Source organism: Neodiprion virginianus, chromosome 4, assembly GCF_021901495.1.
Source record: "Neodiprion virginianus isolate iyNeoVirg1 chromosome 4, iyNeoVirg1.1, whole genome shotgun sequence".
NCBI classification, from domain to species: domain Eukaryota; kingdom Metazoa; phylum Arthropoda; class Insecta; order Hymenoptera; family Diprionidae; genus Neodiprion; species Neodiprion virginianus.
In genome coordinates, this window is record NC_060880.1 from 38,144,265 (window position 1) to 38,167,513 (window position 23,249).

Genomic DNA, 23,249 nt, shown 5'->3' on the forward strand with positions numbered 1-23,249 from the left:
TTTGTTGTTTAACATATTTTTCGTTGAATCACGCGAGGTGTAAGTTCTATATTAACTATTATTATTACTAACTGATGAACTATACTTATTGTTGGCCTGTCAGTCTTCCGGTCCGTAAATTTTCAAAGTTCGAAATAATCGATACGACGCGCCGGCACCAAAGGCAACACCATTTTCTGGCTCAGAAAAAGCTTCAGACGGAGGGCGCACTTTAAACGATTGACAAAGTGACACGTGTTGTCTACTTTTCCTATGGCAAAACTCTGGCGAATAGATGAATATTATTATAAATTAGACCTTTCATCTGTTTTGTGAGTAGAAAATATCATCTGCAGTACGATAATGCATAAAGAAACAAGATTGTGGACAATAATTTGTACTTCGACAAACAGAGATGATTGAAATAACTTTGATGCATAGATTCTTTAATAATTAGGTAATTATTTAATATAATAATATAAATAACTACAACTATATACAGAGATATTATGGAATATAAATTATTATTTTAGAGTAATGATGTGCCGAATTCGAATGATAAATGAGTATTTTTTTAACATGAATATGATCAATTACGCTATGTTCAGCACTCCACGAATTCAATTGAATATTATCTCTCCCGTCCCGCGAACTCCGGTCCAATAAATAAATATAAATAATGCGAATGGCACAGTCGCAGGGTATCCAGTTCAACTATACGTATACATGTACTTTTACATATCATATACATACAGATGAGTAAGTTCAAATATAAATTATCTTAATATCACGGCCGGGGTAACTAACTATAGAGAATAAAATTACCGTTTTTCATTCTAAATATTTACTGTATATAAGTGTATAATAGACGTATAACAAATTAATATTAACGTGTACAAAGTGATGTCTATTGTACTGCGAATGACGAATAAAGTAATAATAGTAATAATAATCGTAACAATAACAGGTAATTAAAAGTGTGTTCTTATTTATTTCGTTTTTTTTTTTACACGGGCTAGAGTATACTTGCGTATCATGATTAACACCGGGATTGACAGAGCGATGCTCCCCTATTACCCTTCGAAATAATATATTCTCGTATTTATGAGTACGTAGCGTTAAAATACCTTTGGAATGTTTCATTGATCGCTAATACGTGGGTAATAGTAATTACCTATGAATAATATATGATTACGATGAATCGAAAATTTAAAATACGCAGGCATACACATGCGAATGAGCTTTGTTAGTCACGTAATACCGTTCTCGTTATATAGCTGCCGGTTATAAGTTTCCATGATTTCGAAACGATGTTGATCTTTGGTAATTTAATAATAATTTTCACGTTTTTGTATTTTGTTACCGAAGTACAATTGTATCATATGCAAAATAATCACTTTTTTGTTTCTATCTCCCATAATTCTTCAATCTCTTGTTTCTAGTCCAAAACTTGAGATTCCAAATAAATAAATAGTACTAGCATATTGACTAGCCTTTGCAAAGTTATGAGGAATGAAGAAAATGAGGAGCTCTTAGAAGTTTTTCTGTCACCCGAGATGTGAAAAACCTCAATTCTTGAAGTACAAACGACAGATTCACAGCTTTCGAGTTGGGAAATAGTTGTAATATCTATTTTCTTAAAGCATCCTAATTTATCCAAAGCAGTGATGTAAGCGATTCCTTACGCGTAAGAAATAGAGACAGATTAATACTTATTTTTTTCTAATTTTCTTTCGAATATATAATTCACAGATACGGAGTTTTGCCATTTCGTATGAAATGCTTATCTGTACCTATTCCTTGCAAATATAAGAATCGAGCTACATGACTGCATGTGAATTATTTTTTGACACCCTATTCACTTGAAGTTAAATCATTTTTTCCGTGGATCAAGACTTCCCCTTGTCTTTGACTTTTACCCTTGGTGACGAGGAATACAATTTTCTAATTACCGACACCAAGTCGTTTTGAGGAAACAAATTTTCTAGTATACCCTCCAGGAGTACATAAAGTAGTCTTCGATTAAGCACAGGTTCTTGAAAAAGTTGAAAGACTCTGAGCAATCCACGGCGAGTCGTTTCACTACCAATGATATGTTTGAGTTCATCTGAAAAACACGATAAAAGCGCTACCTTCGCTGCTACTCGCGTTCTGCTTTTCATTTCTGCATCTCGCGGTGGTTTAGCCTCTGCTTTGACACCGTTTGGCCAGAAACTATGCCTAAAACGTGAAAAAAAAAAATATATAAATATGTCACGGCCCGAAAAATATTTCGAAATTCTATCGATTTGATTCCAATAATATTTACTTGAATAGTTTCAAATACGTTGCAACGTTTTTCGGACTTGTTAAAAGTGACACATATTCCACTATCCTCCTGTTCACAATGTCGCCAAACATCATTCTGATTATTTGCCTCAGTAACGTAACGATTCTCCTCCTTAGCCATTGGTTCTTCACTTTCAAATCGAACACTTCATCCATTAGGAGCAAAATTATTCTCAATGGAATGTTATCGTCCGTCTGAAATATACATAACTTTAGCCTTTTTTTTTACACCATTCATTCATTGCATATTCGGTCTTAAATCTATACTGAGAATTCTATTTTGCATTTAGCAGATTTTCTACCAAACTTACCTCGACATCAAGACTCGCTCCAACTTTGACACTCTCATAAAGCATACTGTTCTTTTTTGGATTTCCAAAGAATTTACTTATGTTGTCCATAACACCGTCCACTGTGCTCAGCATATTGTCAGGCATCGTCTTCACTGCTTGCGTCATATTCTTCATTGAAGTCTTCAAAGGATTCACCAAAGTGTCGAGCTGCAAAAGATTTAAGTCTTCTTTTCAAGAAAAACAACATGATTATAACATCGAGATATTCTATGAACACAGATAGCTATTATTTTGTGTTCAAAACTTCGTTGAGATGGGTTGTAAAATTGCAGTAACTTAGTGATACTTCGCAAAGGCTATTTAAAGAAAAGACTCGTATCCAACTAACTGTTCTAGCAACATGACCTCCTGTGACTCCTTTGTCATAATCTCCTTGCTCCAAGAACGTTAGTAGTAAGGACTGGAGGCCCAAGTGGCCATCAACAGTGAGTGGTCTAGTGAGCTGTTGTAGCCAGATGTTGAGCATGGTCATTCTTCTCTCGAGAACGGCACGGTCCATATTGTGGAAGGCTTTCTTAGCTGGGAATGGCAACTTGGCTAAATCGTAATACTTGTCCTTGATTTTCTGATGAAGATCGTGAAAGTCAGAGTATCTCCTGTAGATGTGCCACTTTTCCTGATACCCAGTATCATACCTTTTAGTCACGGCCACCGCGTAAATCCCATAAGTTTTACCTTTATCATTAACGATACCAGTCTCAATTATCTCTGCTAAAATGTCAAACCTCCCCTGCACCAGCTTCTTTATTGCATTTTGGTCAGTCATCATTGTGTCGCCAATCTTTAAATATCGTTCGCTTTCCGGCTCCAAGTAAAACGTCACGTCAGACTCTGGACCGGAGCTCAAATCCCGTGTCACTCTCTTGGGCTCTGCGAATGTCCCCTCCCGATTGACATCTGCACTTGCATCGCTGTCGATGTTCACCTCAGAGTCTAGATCAGTTTCATCAGATATCCCACCGCTACACTCCGTACCCAGGCTTATCAGATGTGTCGAAGAGTTTGGATTTGACTTCACTCTGTTGCCTGAGTCATCGTTTCCCCGGCGGATGTCGATTAACTCCCCTTGTTGTACATCGAGGTCGTTACCGAAGCTTGATACGCTTATGCTATCCAAAGATCTTGAATCTTCTTCAGAAGTTGGATCCTTGAGTAATTCTAGCTCTGCGAGTAGCCGGACGTACGAAATGGAACGTTTAAAAGCAGGAAGGAACCTATCCTCATTCTGCAGTTTCTCATAGCAACAGGTCTGCAAATCGTCGAACCAAGTTTCACGTACAGGTTCGGACTTTATCCGGGTGGCAAGTATTTTGACAAGAGCATCGTCGAGCTGGAGTCGTATGCAGGCCTTATCGCTAAGATACTGTTGGTAAATTTTTACCGCTGCTTCTTTAAGATTCTCCAAATCAGTATTTTTCGTTTTTGAATTATCCGCACCGTTGCCGTGAAGCTTCTGAAGCTCTATATCAGATATTTGCTGCTCCGCTGACACTTTCCACCCATATATATTCAGGTAAAAGAATAAGTACGCCTCTGCCCCAATGCTCGTCATGTAGTCAATGTAATAGCTGAGCGCTATGTTGTTCTTCAACAGTTCGTCCAGTGGCAGGTTTACTAACTTGTGCCCAGGAACTAGTAGCCTGTTCCACTCTTGGTGGGCACTCATACCATCTGTCAGATCGCTTTCGAGACCCTCCTGCATCCTTATCATCCTAGTTTCAAGAATCTTTTTCACATATAGCATGCTGTTTAGTCGTTGCTTGACTGTCAAGTCGTTGTCACCGCCCGAATCTTTAGATCTCAAATGTGCGATTTCTTTTAATACAACAACTTTGGTGGCAGCCAGTTCCTCCAGGTTATCCGTTATTCGAATTACGGTTAAAAAGGTTTCGCTAGGTAGTGTCATATCTTTTGTACACTGGAATTGAAAAAAAGATGGTGTTGGTGCACTTATCTACATCTCTTATTGATAATTATATTTTCGTCTATTACTTACCAACCATATACATGCTTGATTGATGTAATCTGGGTCGGAGAGTAATTTTAGCATAGGCTTAATGACAACGTTGACAAGAAGCTCCCGGAGGATAATCCTGACAGTGAGGCAGTTGAAATCTTCCTTCGGCAGCAACAAGTATAGGAGAATCTCTGATATTTCCGCAAGGAATGTGAGCTCCTGACTCTCATTTGTGCAAACGAGATCTCTACATATCAGATTATTCTCCATCTGCACTTCGAGATCAAAGAATACTTTCTCTAAAGAATCTTCCTTTTCTTCTACTGGTTCCGTTCCAGGTTCAGTGAGTGATCCCAAGTTTGGGACATAAAATTTTGATTGTGAATACCACGAGATATCAGTCTCGCTCTTGTTTCTACGATGCGTCGGAGTTACAGTCTTTTTCGGAGTACTTCCTGAGGTGCTTGAACTTCCACCACCTTTGTATAATTTCCCACTTTTCATCTTAGCTCTGGCCTGTCGGTAGAGACGTACATGTGACGCTGCATCGTCAACCAAACGCGTTGTCAGATACGGTATCCAGTCGACATCTTTCACTCTGGAATCAATGCATGGAAAGAGGCTATTGGAATGTTACCAGAGCTCATGTCGAATCAGAGTGCGGTCAATTTTAAGAATCAATAATACATTTGGTAGAACATTTTCAGCAATATAGTTACCTATTTGCTAAGTTGATGGCAATCTTCTGAGCCGTATCCCTTACGGATTTAGGGAATTCTTCATCATCCGTTAACCGTCCATACCATGGCTCTACGTGATCTCTTAAAATGAAGTCCAGTATTTCCTGGAAATAGTATGTGTTGTTTAGCATCTGTCCAGTTCTCAATATGGTTGTGGTAGGTATCTACGTTGTACTCTCTGTATAGGGTGTACGATACACTCATAGAAACAACTACTCAATCCCGACTCGGTGCATTTGTTACCTCAACGTCTTGTAATTCACCTGTAAAGATTCATCGATGACATGACTCCCTGTAACTCTTCTGTCAGAGGTAAACTTCACTTTATTTTTGTAAGCGTCGTCGAGTTGCTAAAAAAATAATGAGAGATTAAAAATATTCCGTTTAGTTTAACAAATTTTATCTCATTTACACTGCAGGATACTGAATTGAAAAATGAAATACCTGTCGCAGCTTGTCTGTCTTTTTGTATAAGTTTTCTCTTCTGGCTTTGATTTCATCAGGAAGAATTGGAGCATAACGAGCATAAATGGATGTTAGTATCCTGTATAAAAATAAAATTTAGATAATAAGTATTATGTGTGCACAAAGCGAGGCTGGGCAAGACATGTAATTCTGGCAAGATGGATAACTACCAAAATGTTTAGACAAATTCTACAAGTAAGTTTAATGGACAGGCAATAAAACTAGCCACCTGATAAATCCAGGGACTGAAGTTTTATGACTGCAATAAATCATTAAACATATTCAAGTATCAGAGGCATAACATGTTTATGATTGATAATAAGTTTTATAAATACTTGCTGTGTGATAAAGCTGACTGATATAAAAATATTCTACCTGTAATTTTCCTAAATTTACATATTAAAAGAAATAGCACATTAGCAAGAAGGTACAAAGCATCAACTCTGACACAGTTTTGTCCAAATTTGGTAAATTATTACGTCAGTTGACTGCCTTACGCATGGCATTTGAAGGTTGGGTGTAAATTGCTACATATAAGGAAAGTTTCATGACTGAAAGTCCCTGCCTTATTCAGATTTGTAACAACCTTGAACTTGTTTCAATAAATTCAAGAGTGTCAACAAGATAGTGCTTTGCAAGATTTACTCATGTGTATGAAAATATATGGATGAACAGATATTGCAATCACCCAGTTAACAGGACAAGTAGAACGATGATGATTTTGCAAATTGTCCCCAATCCAAAGAGCGTGACGAAGAGGATGACAACCGCCGCAACAACTCCGTAAAGCGGAACGTTCATCTGAAAGCAATATCGACACTTTACTTGCGAACATTTTTTCTTCTTGTTTCAACGGTAATAGCAGATTGGCTAAACAAACATGTAGATATAAAAAACCGAAGAATAAAAAACAGACAACTGTTGGGCAATGTCGTTTTTTCCTCATTAACCAAGTATCTGTTATCAAGCAAACCGGAGGATTCCGTAGATATATCTGGAATCGGGGGATGAGGTGACACATGGAATATTTAATTGACTTTGAATAAATCTTTGATCGTAGGTGCACGCTATGTATGAGTTCGGTCTTGATTTTGACATCCGTAAGTATACGTGACTACTCATGAGTGGGACGTGCCTTACCTATCAACAACATCGCGCGTGCTCGGCATGATCATTATTTACACAGTTATGTGAATATACGCAGATGTCGGATGAAGGAATTTTAGATAGATAATAATTCAAGGCCTGTGTGTTAAATTGTTCTACTAGGGGAGGTGTTTTGAAGGTGGCGTGAGAAAGGGAGCGGGTTGATTTTCGTCTGGTGTTACGAACCTTTGATATACGACGATATAATCCACACGAACCGCGGTGGCCGTAGCCACGTACATATTGAGCTCCGCAACGCAACTACGGGGCTTATCGACGGAAAGCGGTCAGCTGACTAACCTTTTATTTACATTTTTACTTGTGAGAAATAATCTGCAACAACAGCGAGACATTTTTTCTGTTAGTTCAGTCCACCACCACTCGTAGCGCTACCTACCAAATCGCTATTTGCGCGCGCGCAATCGAACCGATTTAAACTGAGATTTTTGGTCAAGACTTCCGCAGACATAATTTTAGCGACAGATATTTCAAGATTCAAACGTAGATTTCAGAGAAAAATACGAATGTAATTTCGAGAAAATCTAGAGGGCTACAAAGTTTAATAATTTTGGGGTAAATCGCACACTACGTGTATTAAAAAATCACTTTTAGAGTATAATGAAGAATTGGTCGAAGAACTAGCATTTACGTTTTTATACGGACTAGTAATAAAAATGTTTGAGATATTTAACCGATTATTTATTTTGCAAAATTACGTGCATTCACCTGGTTTTTGCAAATGCCGGCTGCTGGCCGATTGTGAGCATTCGAAGGATTCGAGGTCTTCCCCATGTTGCCCTTATTATACCTGGATGCACCACGGCGAGATGTCGCCACGTGTTTCGCCCCAAGGATCAGGAGGTACCCTTCAATTTTCAAACCATGCGCGGGGTGACCGAAATAGAGACGGGGCTGAGTGCAGTCTTCGTAAATCTCTGATCCTTTCAAGTCCGTCATCCAGTTGAAAGTGGAATTGCCATTGCACTTATCGAGGGAAAATAAAACGCGATAAATGACATAACGTTTGAATGTCAAGTTATTTGAATTCTCCTTTATGAGACGATGTTGTTCAACTGAATTTTTCGCGTGTTCTATTCAAATTTGTTTATTAGTAACAATCAAACACGGCTAACGATAAGTCGAAACTCTCAGTGACTTTCGAAACCGTTGATAGAGTAAGCGAGTACACAATGGCCAAACTTTTAGCGACTTTGAAAGCAATAATAACGAGGCTCGTTTTCGCTGCTCACGGTTTCGTCGCCATCTGGCAAGTGACTACGTTCAAAAAAAATCCTCTCTACTGGTATCTGAGTTGTCCGATTCTGCTCCTATTCTTCGAAGGGATATTCACGCTAACCATAAAGGAAAACCAAGAGTGGAAGTGGTAAGATCAACCTCAGCATGTCGTGGGTTCATTTTTGCCTAGAGTCTACAACAGTATCGAAAGTTCTACGATAAATATAATAATGAGTATATTATTGCGTAACACACGAGCCACTACAGCTATTTAAACAACTGTGTGCCAGTGACGCGGTAAATGAATCATCCGGAATCTAACCGAATCGGAAATGATACGTTGGGTACCAAAACAAGAATACATGTTTAAAAACGAGAATCTGCACCGCAAAAAATGAAAAAAAAATGGACATGAAATTTCTGGAATTATAATCTCCGTTGTATTTTCTCGGTATATATCAAACCAGACTGCTGCAGTTTTATTTTATTCTAACGAAGCGCGAACCCTAACAAGCCAATTTTCCGGGGCATAGCGTTTGATGGTCCGGATGAATGTAGCGGTCGCCCCTATAAACTGTGCAGTGGCGGTCTTTTGTGCGCGTGTTCTGGGGTGACGGTCGGAAATTGGGCATTAGCAACTCGTTCGATTTCAACCAAACAGACTCAATATTTATCGACCTACATTAAAGACGGTACTCGCACCACAGGGATTCGCGTGAAATAATATCTCCGCATCATCTAGGCATTCACATTTCGCATGTTACGTGAAACATGTGCTGCTCCTTACTCATCATTCTAAAAGAATGTTTTTTGTTTCAAGGTTCTGCCCCTCTGTTTTTCTCTACCTCAGCAGCGTTGTACCGGCGATATGGCTTCTGGAATTGGACAAGGTGGACAGACGCCTAAAAATGCGCGATTCCAACATCAATCTTACTGATAATTTGAATTTCACTAATCTTGCTGGGGCGGATTTAAAAAACTTGGAAAAAGCTCTCGGTGTACGTAAATTTCCACGCAAAAATATTACAGCGACGTTACAATTTTTGATAAGCCCGTATAGCAAGCAGTTTAAGTCCAAATTGCGTAATTTAATCTGATGCACGGGTAATAATTTTTATATGCAGATGAACATCAGGTTACCGGATATCCAAATATCGACCGAGACCTGGGTGACGTTGATCGAGCAATTCTTAATGCTTATTTTGATAATCGGTCGCTGGATGCTTCCCAAGGGTGAACTGACGCGAGATCAGCTAAGCCAACTGTTGCTTGTCTACATTGGCACTGCCGCTGACATCATCGAGTTCTTCGATTCATTCAAGGTCAGGTGTAATGCCCTCAGTTGTTCTTCCATCTCTCGATCTCTATTCCATCTGGGAGATGAATCGATTAAAAAATGTTTGAATCAGATTAAGATTGAGAAGAATGATCATTGTTTCTTTTTTGTTGCCATTTCCACAGGAGGGAAAGATCGCCCAAGAACCTCTGTTGGTGTACCTCACATTGGCGATCTGGGCTTGGTCGTTGATGCAGTTCACGGTAGTCCTGACGGCAACAAAGTCCAGGAAATCTCGATTATCGTCCGGAACGACAGTGAAGCGGAAACGGGGCGTCCGGGCGCAGGAGACGAGCTGTTGCAGCATCGACGTCTGGGGAATCGCACTGAACATGGCGCTGCAAGACGGACCGTTTCTCGGTTTCCGTCTGATCCTGATAATCCACTACCAGATAGTCAGCTACATGAATATTTTTTTCACCTGCAAAAACACCCTGGTCATACTCCTCCAGTTGTACCGACTTTACGTCGTTCAAAGTGAGGGTAAGATCCGGCGGAAGGAGGAGAACCTTGGCAAGCGCGAGGCCCAATCTGCCAATATCAGCATCATATCTCGAAGCACTCCGACTTCTCGGAAACGGAAGCGCGAAGAGCACGGATCCAGACGCCCCAGGAGGGATCAGGACTCAGAGAGTGACGAGTCCGCGCGAGAAACCGACAAATACGAACTCTCGCCGAGAAACCTTGAGGCTGCGACGAGGTAAGTAAATGTTCTTGGTCTATGGTCGGCACTATTCTTGACCATTCTTGTCTGTTCGTGCGAAGGAGGACGAGGGGCGGTCGTCAGGACACGGGCTACTCGACATCGAGTTCCCGAACTTCGTCGAAACAGGACAAGCTCCAGAAACGAGAGAACAAGAAGAAGTCGACGAGTTCCAGGCGGGAGAATTCGACCGATGAAGAGCGTCGTGGTAAGCGGTCCGAGCCGAAGAAGAAGAAGCGAAAGCGATCCGTGGAACACAAGGATAGCTTCAAAGTTGGAGCCGGCGTGGAGAAGGAGAGTCCAAAAGGGAGTCGGCGAGGCAAGGTTCGATGTGCTGAAAAAAAGGAGAAGGAAACAGACGGCAACGGCCGCCGAAGGCGTCGCGAGGCTCCCGATCCCGAAGAGGGTGAGGAGGAAGAGGAAGATGAGATGAGACAGCGGACGGTCACCGAGACTGAGGACGAAGACGACGAAGAGGAAAAAAGCCGGCATCGATCCTCGTCTCGTTCTTCAGCTGCTCGGAGTTTTGGAAGCGACTCTGAGGGCGCCAGAAGGTTAGCGAATGTTCAAAAGTCATTAATCCTTAGTTCAGAGCGCTCACCAATTTTTGCTCGCTTTTTGATTCTATTCAGATACAGGCGGCGGAGGCGTGGACATGAAGTTCGCGATTGACAACGGAGTCTCGGCATCGTGGCGATGTTCTTCCTCTATCTTGTCATCCTCGTGATTTGCATGCTTTTCATTCACGCCGGTATAAATGACGGCCTTGTTTTGACGACGAGAAGTCGTCGTCAGTTCTTCTCGTCGCCCAGTCAACAAGGATCAGAAACTTGACGCGAACGGTTTAAGCACAACCGTGTTCTTCGGACCCTCATCAGACCAGATCCAATTGTTTCGGCCAGGCTGTAACGGGCTACGTTTATTAATAATCAAAACACATTCGAATGAATCTATTCTAATTTGAGATATTGTGATTAATTCTAGCGTTTTAGGTGTTTACGCGTAGATGCAGAGTTAGATTTGATATGCAGCTGAGCCTCTGCATTATGGACGCAATGTGCATTGTTGAGCATTATATAGATTAGTGTTGTTTCAACGTTTTAACTGTGAATTTTACATTTTATTGACAATTTTTGCGAGGATCGGAAGTTCTCAGAGTATAGCGTGTAATTAAATATTGATTGATGGATTACACGGTCCTTTTCTCTCATGTAAAAAGCCTGCCAGATAACGAAAGTATTGTACCGTTTTAATTATTCATCATGAACAAAATAAATAAAATAACCATTTTCTTTAGTGGAATGTCGATTTTTGACCCCATAAATTTTTAAATACTTTTGTGACTATCAGACTTATTCCAGATACGAAACTGAAAAATTGACGGTGTGATTTAATACATTTTGACGTTTATTGGCACAAATCATGAAACATTAAGTTGCGCCACAATTTACCTGCAAACATACTTGTGAGGATGCAGCATAAACGTGAATATACAAATTTACGGTTTGATAATTTAACCGTTTATGTAGTTTATCTTTGCCAATTAGTAATAATATAATACATTTTTCATTGCGCAGCTTCTGTCGGGCATGAAACTAATTTTTTTTTTTTTTACATACACAGTAGTATCCAATATAACTATCCCTGCTCAACTCGACTATATATCATCTGATTATCTAACTTGAGTACTATAATGAATTTGTGGAAACAGTTCACGGAATTATACAAAAGGCACATCAAGGAACGACGGAAGGAACTTTTTCATCCTTCGCGGGGTTGAAGCCACTGCAAGCTGTGTTTTGCGTCGAGACTGTCAACATATTGACTGAGGTCGCGCTGTCCAACCCCAGTTGCGACGCAGTAGAGAAGACTAGTGTCAACGATGAGCTCTTCGAGCCAATGATGGTCGCTAGTTTTTCGATCGGGAGTTTGGACCCCTTCGCTGACGGTAATCGTCGTGGTGTTCGACGGTTCTCGTGATAAAGATCCAGTTGCGTCTTCTGCAGAGATCACCGACGTCTTTCGCGTCATTTCCGGTTCCCTGCAACTCGTTTTCACTCCGTCCTTCGATCCTCGACTCAAGGATCGACCGGCAAAAGAGGCAGCTCCCTGCTCCTTCAGGCTTTCGTTATACTCCGAAAGGATTTTAGCGATTTCTGAGGCCTCGCTGGTGTTCCGGAGGATTGCAGATGACCCATCATTCGGTATTTTGTCGCAATTATCGTCCGGTGGTAGCGGTGAGTCTTCGTGACTAGAAGGCAGGTCCTCCATCGGTAGAAGCTTTTTGTATATCGAAGACATCTCCATCAGCGTCTCGTCACTTATCGACGAATCCTCGAGCTCCGTAAGGTTTATACTGTCCGCACCGAGCGGCTGCCCATCAGCAGTCATTTGCTCTGTGCTGAAATAAATCGATTTTAGGAAAAAGTTCCATGCATGCAACTTTCACATACATCGAAGTACATTGCAACGTGAATCCTGCTTGGATCTTTGCATAGCTTGAGTGTGCTTACTTTTTTCCGTCTTTGAGTTCGTTGTCCAGTTGAGTCCAAGCCTCAGCGTCGTGGCGCCGTTTTTTTCCGACGATGCGACGGTAGCTGGGCAACATTACCTGGGCACAGTAGGCCAGCACCGAATGCAGGCTTTCGTGCATGCAAGCTCTAAAGGATGCATTCGAGCCCTCGATGATGGGCTGAATAGCATTTTTAGTCGATGGTGGTTTTTGGAGGAATCTCGACGACGTGGGAGACGTCGTCGGCGGGGTTCGCCTCGGGCGTGGGTCCACCGACACCACTTCCACCTCATCCGGTCCATCCAGAACCTCCCGGTACGTGCAGTCCAACCCTTCGGTATCGGTGCTCGACCAGAAAATACGACCTGCATAACCCGCTGCTAATCCAACCTAAAGATTTGTCGTGTAGAAGAGGTCAGTGAAGGGTTCAAGATCGCTTTTGATCTCAAACTTCCAGAACTTTCAGTACTCAACATTTGTCGGAAGTTTGTGCCAGGGTAAGTATTCAAAGGTGACATTGAGAAATGACCGGTCACTAGTACATCTAAACTACGCTTACCATACACCATATGTTAGGCATAGATGAGTAATGACCTGAGGATGGAAGACGGGTCTTTCGTGCATGCCGTGAACGGGCCATTCTCGCCATTCAGTCTCATCTTTTCGAGTCGGGGCCTGATAGGTGGCTCCAACGGTGTAGAGCTTTCTGGTAACCGATCTGGTATTCATGTAGGGTGTGGTTGAGGGTCTGGTTCTTCTGCTGGTTCCTAGTTCGGCAATTCCTTCGTTTCTCCCTAGTCTCCTGGTAGCGAGAAGTCGCTGCCGTTGCCGGGGACACGTAGCCGACGTCATGGACGTCGTTGCCGCTACCCCAGCTGTAGTCGCATTTTTCTTCGAGCTACATCGCGTAGGATTTCTTCTTGGAACCACGTCGAGAATTCTTCCGGATGGAATAGAATGAAAAGATAATAAAAAGATAAAGCGGAAAAAGATCAAGATCGTAAGTAATGCCTGCCTACTTTTTTCCTCCACTCGCTCTGGCTGCTCTGTGTGTGCGTTTAACTTTGCTGGATGGTGTGGCGGGTCGGGACTCAAAGCCACCACTGCTGCTAGCGCTACCACAGCTACTGACGCTACTGCCGCTGCTTGTGCTGCTGCTGCTACTGCTGCTACCAGTCGTTGTCGTAGTCGTGGCCGTCGTTGTCTCAACTGAGCTTCCGTTCGAGTTGTTCGGGGCTGCGTCGGCTTCCGGGGTCCTGACAGTGAAAGTGTCGTCGTTTCCGTCGGCGCTCTCCATTCTGGGTTCTTGTTTTATAAGGACAGTTCCTGGAGGAAGTTTGTGAACTGGTACCGAGGACAGTCCCGTGGAGACCGAACCGGAGCTCAATCCTGGAAAAAAATACATGATTTGAGTCGAAATATATGAAATGGAACTTTCCAAAGAAATCTCCATAAATTGTTGAATTTTTTGATTTTTGTCTGTCTAAATACTTGAATTTTTCTGCAACTTTATGATAAATATTTGTTAGTTTCTACTGCAAATTTCTTTACGGGATTAATTCATAAATACATACAGTAATTTTCATATTGGAAATGCAGATAAAATTTTCGTCGATAAACTTGGAATAGTAAGTTTTTACCGGCCGCGTTAAAGGATACTTATTTTGGCTATTATTAGAGCCCATACATGGTTGCCCTAAAAAAATTTTTCGGTCGCGGGGGAAACACATAGACTTGATACAAGGGTACCTCCCTGCTTGCCTAATTGCTTTCCCCGCATGGCGACTGCTCCCAACTCTTTCGATCGTGCAACAAAGTGGGCCAGCTCCAGGACTATCTCTGACCTTCGGTTTGGGCTTCAGCGGCCCCGTAATATCCCGCAGTCTATCTCTATAAAGTCTATGTGTATAGGCTCTCAATAATAGTCTATGAAATAAGTATCATATTGAAGTTATGTAAGTATGGTTATCGTAATGGATCATGCTGAGGAAAAACCGTTATTTCACCATTTTGGAATTGTCTGAAAATTAGTAAACCGTAATAAAACAAAACTCACTCATATTTCGAAATCTCAGTTCCTTCAAAATCATTGTAAAATTAAGAAGATAGTAACTTTTACCCCAATGTTTCGTTACGATAACTTCACTAACTTCAAACTCGTAAATAAGTGATATTTTGCTCGGTCGGTAAGGACTGACTATACAGCATTATTCAAATAATCTTCGAAAGGCGCGAAATTTTACTCTGTCGATAAAGACTGACTAGATCATCCCCTTAAACACAATGTGTCAATAATAAAGAAAAAAATATTAAATTTCTTGAGAAAAATATTTTTATGAGTGAATGAACCTACGGTCTTCGTCTTCATCCTTCTCGGTGACATTGAATTGCCTACGAAGTTCCATCTTTGATGCCTGGTCGCTGAGGTCGATCACTCGTGGTTTTTTCACTTGACCGTCCGATCTGGGCCCGCGGAGTGATTCTCCAGTATTGGAAACGGGGGTCCGAGTCTCTTCGGCTTTTTGAAACGACTTTTTGAACGACTTTACCACGGCCAATGGCAGCTCACGGATGTAGTGATACCTCGCTCGTTTCGGAATACCTGCAGAATTACTGCCCTTCTTTATCACCGCTATCACGCTTATCTCGTCGTCCGAGGCCCCGGCCGACGAAGTCCTTCCTTTTCGTGGACTCTTGTTGCTCGGTTTGCTCCTGCCGTCCAAGCTCATCACGGGATCGGTGAGGAAAGTTCAATTTTCGGGGTAATACGAGTTCGCGGCGTGTCTTTGATAAAAGAAAAACTGCAATCAGTCGCTGCAATTCACATTACATACCGTCGTTTTGCAAAAGTATATACGCAGATTGTCTATTCGATTTCGGCAGCACCATATTTTACAGAAAGTGACGTCACATCAATAATAAGTTCGCATTACAAATATTTGATTCGCTACTAATTATTACAATGCAGAAGAGTCCAACCCAATGTTTTTAGCGTGATATTAAGAATTTTAAACTACCCAGGGACCCTTGCGCAGGATGCGACTAAACGAATAGACAATCGGTCCTCGCCGCAGTCATTTGTTTCGCAATACAGCATATCTTCCCAACTAGGTTAAATGTGCGATTATACAAATCCGAAGAAGCTTATAACAATGAATCAATAACTGCTCAGATCCGAACGTTTCAAGAAACACAATGAGGCTTACAACGCAGTGGTACGAGCACTTTATACATATCTTGTCCATGATGCGAAAACGTCAATTAGTCAGTTCGCGATGCTCGCGATTCGATGGCAATCGGTAATTAAAAAGTACCTGAGAAAGTAGCAAGCTTATTCTCACGGCCGAGTGAAGATGAATTCCGAATCGAGTCTGAAATCGGCGAGTACGAGGTGACTGACGATTAATGCTTTTTGGTTGGAAATAACACTGCAAATCGTCGCAACGTGAATACCGGCTTCGCTAAGTTATAGCCGCTCATTTGTTTTCGATCTTCATCTTGTTACCACAGCCGACGCAACTGTTGTCATTTACGCTCACGCATCTTACACCTAGAGCCCTCTAGCCGGCTACTGTGGACCCTGCAGCCGTCGACTCGTCCGCTGTGGGAAATTGAGGATGCATAATACTTCGAGAAGTGCGAAATCCCTCGGCAATACTTTGTTGCGAGCTCACTGATGTCGTCATCGACATATAGGTAATATGGATTAGGCTCAGGCCATGCCAGTGGAATACGACCAGCTGGTAGAAAGTGATAGCCACTGGTGGCGGTCAATCTCCATCTCTTTCTATTCAGGAGCGTAGCAATATGATAGAGAGAGAAAGCAATTGACCTCAACCTCGTTCTCTCTGTCTAAATCTAGCGGACACTTTTCGAAGGCCTTCATGTTGGGATTGCACAGTCCATACTAAGTACATATGTCGATGGATGTCGTTAATTTTGTTAATTTTCTTTTCTACCGTTAATACGTATAACACAGTGTCATAATACGTGATAAGATTCTTGCACATACGAAATAAGTTATGGTTAGAACATAATTGTACCAGCTTATACTTAATTAAATTCATTTCTTATTTATTTCTTTTTCATTGTAGGTAATATAGCCTTAGTGTGCAGTACCATTTTGATTCAAGATATATACTGATATTCAAAGCGCAAAATAAAAATTACTTTTATACAGCCATTTATACATACTATAAGTACAATATTGCACATGGCCTAAAATATCTGCTCCGTACAATCCTTTCAAAATGTATACATATGTAGGTATAGATGTACATCTAATACGTTGAACACTTTGAATATTACATTCCTGGCTGCGCATAAAATTATTTAGATACAACGGTGTACTTTAATTTAGGTATGCACGTATTTACTGTAAATTTACGAACTAACTACGCGATGTTTTGCATCAGAAAAATATTATTTACAACAAATAAATTACGGCTAAATAGGTACTGTTACGTGATTATCATACTTCCCCTTCATTTATGCTACGTAAACTAATTCAGTTCATATTGTCTGCGGTGAGTGCAAGCGTCGTCAGCACCGAACGACGATTTGGATTAACACCAAGGTTCTCCCAATTTATCCAAGACAGCCGCGCCGTCAAATCTACGAGGTACAATTTACGTGAGATTAGAAAATCGAGGAAATTCCCTTACTCCTCCGAAGGCTAATAAAGGAGCGAGATATACTCGATATAACAGTGACTCGAACCGATTCGAGTCGTGAAATTGGACCCAGAGCTTCGATCATCTCCAATTCGAAACGTTTCCCAAACAAATAATTCCTCACCACTGGTGTTCCATTCTGCACGTTCGCCACTTATCTCGCCTCGAAGACACCGTTCGACGTACGTGAGAGGATCGAGTCTGGCGGCAAGAACTTCCCTGAGGAGAGCGATGTAGGCGATGGCGAGGCGGAGGGTGTCGATTTTCGACAGTCTTTTCTCGTAGGGAAACGTTGGCACGTGAACTCTCAGCTCGTCGAAAGCCGAGTTGATGCTGCTAAAAATCGCAATCACATTTAGAAGTCGGCCTTCTTCCTTATCGGGCTGAAATGAAAAACGAACGAGACCGAAACCCGGAGGCAAAATTCTACGATCATGTTAGATCTTCTCACCTGAGCATCCGCTTTCGCTCCCGGATGTTCGCTGCGTGCCTCTGAATTCTGTACGGACTTCCGTTTGGATAGTAACCCTCCTCGACTCCGCCGTTCATCGGACTCATTCCGTTAATCCCGTTTATACCGTTCATATTCGTCATTCCGTTCATCTCGGCGTCGTTGTGGTCTGCGAAACAAGTTCGCGGTATTAGATAAACGAATTCAACGTAATTTTGTTTAAAACTGACGTTACACTTTCTTCTCCACTGGGTTGGCTTTTGCCCTCGGAAAAAAACCACTTCTCTAAGTATTAAACCATTTCTTTCAAAACGGGCATTAAAAATATTTCCCGTTTTACCCAAGTCATCCGCGTACCTTCCACATTGTTCAAACGCCAATGATTCACTTTGAAAATTATCTAATCAATTACGATTACCTGCACTAGACTGAACGGGCATGTGATAGTGAAGAGGCGAATGGGTGTGAGAATGTCCGTGGTTATGTTGCTGGTGTCCTGGACCAGGATGAACCACGTGCTGTTGTTGTTGTTGCTGTTGCTGTTGCTGTTGTTGCGACGAGGATCTTCCTGCGTAAACGCAAGATGGAAGCTCGGATAAATCTTCCTCGCTGATGTCGCTGCTGGGACTTACGTAATACTGAGTGCTGAAACAAGCGTTATTCAAGTCAAATATCCCGCATATAATCATAGAAGTTGCAAAATCAGGCTCGAATGAAATCTAAACTGACGGTATTCGTTCCAGAGATGTATTTTATCAATAATACAATTACTTGTAACAGGGTTAAGTTGGAATTGAACTCGACGCTTGTAAAAACCAATTAGAATTAAATATCAGAGATTACTTTATAAATCTCTTGTCGGAATTAAGTTTCACACGACTTTTGAGAATCAAGGCTCATTCCGAATATTGTTCAAACGTTGCTTTTTTAATTACGAATAGTCTGAAACTTGACCTTGATCCACGGTTGGAATCAGACTTCAAAAGCGTCGTCTCGCTTGGAGAAATGGTAAAAAAAACCTGGTCCCTGATTAAGCCAAGCATCTCGATAACCGAAAAACCTGCACCTCTTCTTCAGCTAACAAATTATATCAACATTGTCGATTTTGATCCTCCTATTACCTGGAGCAAGCGACCGTGGAGTCAGCGGGTCCTCTGGTAGTTGCGGGTCCGCTTCGGTGTCGAATCCTCTGATTGCGTTCCTCGTATTCGTACTGATTCCTCCCGGGATGGGCCGACATCATGAGTGGATGGTTCTTTGCCCGTTGTTCGTCTTAATTTAAAATCCAAGCAGCGCGCAAGCTGCAAGTTTCTAAAATATTTACACACGCTATGAAAAATTCAGATCCACCGGCAGCATCCAGCGTTCCCCGAAGATCTCGCTTTCGTTTCCAATTTAGCCAGTTGTCACAATTATCCTGTAGGATTTCCGGATACCGCGGCGCGTCCTGTCCTCGAATATTAAATCACGACTATCAGCCGGATCCCCGGGGAGCCAACCTTATATACCTAGCCTCTAAACGATATCGCTCGGGGATGATCGATACCCCAGACAACTCTGGGCGGAGCCAGGCAGCGACCCTTAGGATCGGCCAATCGGGAATTCGGGAGGCTCGAAATTATACGGAAGGTACGGAGCCATTGGTTCAAGTCCGAGGGCCTTGAGGCGAGTCTCCGGTGCTCAAACGGGTTTTTCTTTGTGCGCGATCGCGGTGGGCGTAAGCTTTTCTACTCACACCATGCAGCTTTTCGTTCTCCCGAAGAGGAGCCATTGCGGCTCGGTCCCTAAGTGCAAGACAAGTATAGGTACGGCTAGATTTTACCACGTCGTTTAGCTTTTCGGCGAGATCCGTTTATCAAGAAGGGTTGCCGTAATAGTTAAATTGTTTTTTATGTTTCGCCGTTGGAGTCTGGTGGAAATCGATTTACACTACTTTGTAAGACGTACCCATACTGTTCTAGCTTTTGCGTGAAACTTTATACGAAGCATCCTTGTATTCGTTCCTATTGAAAGTCAGACACTCTGTTTTCTCGAAGTTGGTCTTCTCGGACGAATCTATAACGCAGGTCTTTTACAACGTTCTAAAAATATTTTCAAACATATTGTTTTACGGTATGTGGAAATTTTTACTACAACCGAATAACGCGAAGGATTCAAGAATCTTTTCTCGTTAGTGGGAGACTAAGTTGAGAAAAAAAAAGTGGAATCGTTGTGAAGTATTTTCAGGACCATTCGATCAATGAATTTTGGAAAGCTTTGGACCAAGACTTGTGATCAGGCGATTTGAATTCCTGTAAAAAGTAGGTAAACACATCAGGAATATTACTGATATTGGAATTTAAAGAGTTATACCTAGTTGGAAGTCCGAAAACGGGCAAATTTTCAAGAATTTTTCATTAAGGGAAATTTTAATTTGTTGATATAAAAATTTGCATACATATTGTGGTAACATTAAACTTCATCCTGATATATTTTATTTGGAAAAATTGTGATTTTTAAATCTGCTATAGGCGATTTCCGGGAGCACCTCTAAAAAAAGGCGTCTTGTCGTGAGCAAGATATCTCTGAACTGGATCGTCCGAAGTAGAAAACCAAAAAGATTTAATGTATATACGTTATTATCTGGTCTTTAATCGAAGGAATAAGCAAAATATTAATTTTTAACAAAACGGCGGCTTCTCAAAAGAAAAAAACAAAAAAAATATTCGATTTTCCATAAAGATTTTCGCCTTAGTTTGTTTATAAAATAGATAATATTTATCGATGAGAAAAAACCTTCGATCAAGGACTGAAAAATATCCATAAAGCTTAGGTAAAAAATTGCGACTGATCAGTTAATCCGTTTCCGAGAAATCTTGCCTACCGAGTTTGAAAACATGATTTTGAGAAAAACGCGTTCAAAATTTCAAAAGCTCATTCAAACGCTCCGGAACGTCTTTGAAAATTTGCGCGTAACTTGGAGAATATTTGTCGAATTGACAAGAAATTTTCTATGCGTATACTTGAATGTACGTGTACGTTACGAAAATGAAAATAAACTACTTAATCAAAACCAGACAACCGATCAGATCCTTACAAATTAAAAGCTACATAGCTCGGATAATTTGCTGTATGGAAGTTTGCCTGCAGTCGATTAGCAAGATATACGAATTAAAAAGCGGCGTCCGTCGGCCAATTGTGAGAATTGATTGTGAGCGTCAAATCGCGCGGCGATTATTATAACGAAGGTCGGAATGACAGCCTGAGAAAATCATTTACAGAGCCGTATATACGCATGGATTCGTATACGTTGGTCTCGTACGCAGTGCATGGCGTTAAACCGAGGTTCCATTCAAGGGATCTTGAATTGAATTGATGCGGGCAACCACACGCAGCTTAAATATTAGTCTTTCCTCCGGCGGTGCAGCGGGATGAACGGGTAAATCAGACATCGCCTGGCCGTGTCGGTGAATGGGCAAATATTCAAATTAGGTAGGTACCTTTACACGAGTTCCCCGGCTCCTGCCCCCGCTGACAATAAAATACTCTCCGTATGCAATTATACAAGGTGTTAATGCGATCACAATGGAACCGGCCTGCCAACCCTTACGTACGAAGAAGATCACGCATCCCACACATTGTAGATACAGAATAAAGTGCGGTGGGATCCGTGATGATTCCCCGTCGTACACGACAAGGTTCGTTACCTTTTCACCTAATTTTTGCTCGATACAACATCCGCGGGCGATTTATTTCGAGAATTTTCAATGCGATTGCGGGATACACTGAGAGAAATTTTTAGTTCCGGTTACCGCTCAGTCCTTGACTATTTTCATTTTTTAAAATCGAAAAATATACCTCTAGGTAGAAAATGAAAATTAGTTTTCTAGTTGTTACCGGAAAGTCTGGTATCCGTTACTATTCTTTCTCGTTACGATCACTGTTGCTATATTTTCTTGTAACTGTTGCGAAAATTTAACGATTGTGCAACGATAAATTGACGTTGAAGCCTTGTTTAACTAAAAGAGTAGAGTAAACCTCAAAAACTGATTTTGCGTTGCAATTACCAAAAACAGATCGACGATAGCGCAAAATGTTTAGGCGTACCTCGTTTTTCGTAATTCCAACAATATTGAAACAGTTTTTTCAACGATACCTGTTTTACTCAATTTTTCTAGTTACTGTGAAAAATGAAATTTTTCTCAGTGCATTTTTGAAGAACCTGAAACGGAGTTTTAGGCCTCGTTTGGATTTGAAGAAAATTTCGACGTTTTATAGGCTTGTAACAATATTACCTATATTAGACCTTCCGGGATAGGGAAACACTGAATAATAAAAGATCACATATTTTAATCTCACGATTGCGCGTAAGTCTGAGGATCTGGAGAGTGTAAATGGGATTTAAATTCGATTCGGTTAATCCGAACAACAAAGAAATAAAGGGTTGAGGAAGGTTCAAGGAAGTCCTAAAATCTCGACTCTGGAAATTTGCGATGGAATAGCAGGAAGTTTCATGAAGATAAATGCTCGTTCAGTATATTTCTGATTTCGGTGAAGTTGAACCGATGCTATCAGATTTTTGAAAAAAATTCCAGATGACTCAAAGCATGGATTCATATTGTCTAGATTCGATGTAGAAACCTTTTAAATCACTTGATCCCGACTCTTTATGAGACGTTTGATCGAGGATGTTAAGTGTAATTTTCTGCGAAAGAATCGCCCGGTATTAAATTTAAAAAAAATACCAGCAATCGGTCGACTCCCTTTACCAAATCCAATTGTTAGTAAAAATCTAAAAATCCGCTGATCAAATCAGCTTTTAGCCACATTCTACGTATAAATGTTACGCCTACATGCATCTGGTGCAACCGTGTCTCTCCATACCATAAATACGTGCCTATCCTGTGTAGTTTTCGGGATAAATGCATAAGTCCTATTTCGGATCGCCACCCGTCGGTCGCGTGTCGTCACTCGTCATCGCATGCGACGCGGTTGTATGTATACTTATGGCGCAGAGGGTGACGTAGTATGGTCCACCCTGTCTTGTAGTTTGTATGGATATTCAGGCCTCCCCATTTTAATCGTTATGTACAGTCGAACACCCCCGAAGTTGATTGCCAGGATGCAATAATTTTCGGATCGAGGTTCGCGCTCTTCTTCGATCCAATTAAATGTACTGATCGGCAACGATTTTTACCAAATAAGAAACGGAATCATGAATAACGTAAATAGACAAGAAGTTAATTTGTCAAAATTGATGGGGTACATTCACTTGTTGAAATTGCAAATCATTTTGGAAAGCAGTCGCACTCTAAAACCGTTTGAAATCATTCAAAATCACTTGAAATCACTTAAAATCACGTTTAATCGTTTAAAATCGCGTGAAATTTT

General features: G+C 41.2%; 5 protein-coding genes across 8 annotated transcripts; 1 reads left to right on the top strand and 4 right to left on the bottom strand.

The window, feature by feature from the left end:
• Window positions 1-947: 947 nt before the first annotated feature.
• LOC124303940 (sorting nexin-13-like) lies at window positions 948-7,328 on the bottom strand. 3 transcript variants are annotated; one of them, XM_046761811.1, is made up of 10 exons: window positions 7,155-7,328; window positions 6,511-6,623; window positions 5,802-5,901; window positions 5,621-5,707; window positions 5,337-5,461; window positions 4,657-5,215; window positions 2,989-4,578; window positions 2,619-2,807; window positions 2,288-2,502; window positions 948-2,199 (listed from the first exon to the last, which is right to left on the bottom strand). In XM_046761811.1, exons 2-10 carry the CDS (start codon window positions 6,621-6,623, stop codon window positions 1,869-1,871), a joined length of 3,309 nt encoding a protein of 1,102 aa, XP_046617767.1. In that variant the 5' UTR covers window positions 7,155-7,328; the 3' UTR covers window positions 948-1,868. The 3 variants fall into 3 exon arrangements, with proteins under 3 accessions (XP_046617767.1, XP_046617766.1, XP_046617768.1); XM_046761810.1 differs by lacking the exon at window positions 7,155-7,328 and adding an exon at window positions 6,796-6,880; XM_046761812.1 differs by lacking the exons at window positions 5,802-5,901; window positions 6,511-6,623; window positions 7,155-7,328 and having other exon boundaries at window positions 5,601-5,707.
• A 442-nt stretch (window positions 7,329-7,770) lies between these two features.
• Window positions 7,771-11,498, top strand: LOC124303945 (transmembrane protein 26). Its single transcript, XM_046761820.1, has 6 exons — window positions 7,771-8,352; window positions 9,025-9,202; window positions 9,329-9,526; window positions 9,666-10,240; window positions 10,306-10,797; window positions 10,876-11,498. The coding sequence occupies exons 1-6, from the start codon at window positions 8,159-8,161 to the stop codon at window positions 10,913-10,915; spliced, it is 1,677 nt and encodes a 558-aa protein (XP_046617776.1). The 5' UTR covers window positions 7,771-8,158; the 3' UTR covers window positions 10,916-11,498.
• Window positions 11,499-11,834: 336 nt separating this feature from the next.
• On the bottom strand, window positions 11,835-13,687 carry LOC124302071 (uncharacterized). Its single transcript, XM_046757848.1, has 3 exons — window positions 13,350-13,687; window positions 12,757-13,145; window positions 11,835-12,644 (listed from the first exon to the last, which is right to left on the bottom strand). Exons 1-3 carry the CDS (start codon window positions 13,605-13,607, stop codon window positions 12,005-12,007), a joined length of 1,287 nt encoding a protein of 428 aa, XP_046613804.1. The 5' UTR covers window positions 13,608-13,687; the 3' UTR covers window positions 11,835-12,004.
• Window positions 13,688-13,770: 83 nt separating this feature from the next.
• On the bottom strand, window positions 13,771-16,264 carry LOC124302905 (putative uncharacterized protein DDB_G0281733). The gene is made up of 3 exons (XM_046759474.1): window positions 16,070-16,264; window positions 15,109-15,569; window positions 13,771-14,144 (listed from the first exon to the last, which is right to left on the bottom strand). The coding sequence occupies exons 2-3, from the start codon at window positions 15,482-15,484 to the stop codon at window positions 13,771-13,773; spliced, it is 750 nt and encodes a 249-aa protein (XP_046615430.1). The 5' UTR covers window positions 15,485-15,569; window positions 16,070-16,264.
• A 443-nt stretch (window positions 16,265-16,707) lies between these two features.
• Window positions 16,708-19,345, bottom strand: LOC124302708 (basic helix-loop-helix transcription factor amos). Of its 2 annotated transcripts, none has more exons than XM_046759139.1 (5): window positions 19,001-19,345; window positions 18,298-18,524; window positions 17,880-18,048; window positions 17,553-17,761; window positions 16,708-17,369 (listed from the first exon to the last, which is right to left on the bottom strand). In XM_046759139.1, the coding sequence occupies exons 1-5, from the start codon at window positions 19,120-19,122 to the stop codon at window positions 17,263-17,265; spliced, it is 834 nt and encodes a 277-aa protein (XP_046615095.1). In that variant the 5' UTR covers window positions 19,123-19,345; the 3' UTR covers window positions 16,708-17,262. The 2 variants fall into 2 exon arrangements, with proteins under 2 accessions (XP_046615095.1, XP_046615094.1); XM_046759138.1 differs by having other exon boundaries at window positions 16,711-17,369; window positions 17,553-17,764.
• Between the last annotated feature and the right edge of the window lie 3,904 nt (window positions 19,346-23,249).

What these genes read in the sequence shown, in the direction of transcription:
- LOC124303940 (XM_046761810.1), bottom strand. Translation starts at nt 6,843, where the DNA reads ATGTGTCACCTCATCCCCCGATTCCAGATATATCTACGGAATCCTCCG. An exon ending in CTACTTGTCCTGTTAACTGG is followed by an intron (nt 5,902 to 6,510) that starts GTGATTGCAATA and finishes ATTTTTATACAG; the next exon opens with GATACTAACATCCATTTATG. An exon ending in GAGGTCATGTTGCTAGAACA is followed by an intron (nt 2,808 to 2,988) that starts GTTAGTTGGATA and finishes AATCTTTTGCAG; the next exon opens with CTCGACACTTTGGTGAATCC.
- LOC124303945 (XM_046761820.1), top strand. Translation starts at nt 8,159, where the DNA reads ATGGCCAAACTTTTAGCGACTTTGAAAGCAATAATAACGAGGCTCGTT. An exon ending in ACTTGGAAAAAGCTCTCGGT is followed by an intron (nt 9,203 to 9,328) that starts GTACGTAAATTT and finishes TTTTATATGCAG; the next exon opens with ATGAACATCAGGTTACCGGA. An exon ending in AGTTCTTCGATTCATTCAAG is followed by an intron (nt 9,527 to 9,665) that starts GTCAGGTGTAAT and finishes CCATTTCCACAG; the next exon opens with GAGGGAAAGATCGCCCAAGA.
- LOC124302071 (XM_046757848.1), bottom strand. Translation starts at nt 13,607, where the DNA reads ATGACGTCGGCTACGTGTCCCCGGCAACGGCAGCGACTTCTCGCTACC. An exon ending in GACCCGTCTTCCATCCTCAG is followed by an intron (nt 13,146 to 13,349) that starts GTCATTACTCAT and finishes ACAAATCTTTAG; the next exon opens with GTTGGATTAGCAGCGGGTTA. An exon ending in GAACTCAAAGACGGAAAAAA is followed by an intron (nt 12,645 to 12,756) that starts GTAAGCACACTC and finishes GATTTATTTCAG; the next exon opens with CACAGAGCAAATGACTGCTG.
- LOC124302905 (XM_046759474.1), bottom strand. Translation starts at nt 15,484, where the DNA reads ATGAGCTTGGACGGCAGGAGCAAACCGAGCAACAAGAGTCCACGAAAA. An exon ending in GAAGGATGAAGACGAAGACC is followed by an intron (nt 14,145 to 15,108) that starts GTAGGTTCATTC and finishes ATTTTTTTCCAG; the next exon opens with GATTGAGCTCCGGTTCGGTC.
- LOC124302708 (XM_046759138.1), bottom strand. Translation starts at nt 19,122, where the DNA reads ATGATGTCGGCCCATCCCGGGAGGAATCAGTACGAATACGAGGAACGC. An exon ending in GCCCGTTCAGTCTAGTGCAG is followed by an intron (nt 18,049 to 18,297) that starts GTAATCGTAATT and finishes CTTGTTTCGCAG; the next exon opens with ACCACAACGACGCCGAGATG. An exon ending in TGCAGAATGGAACACCAGTG is followed by an intron (nt 17,370 to 17,552) that starts GTGAGGAATTAT and finishes TGTACCTCGTAG; the next exon opens with ATTTGACGGCGCGGCTGTCT.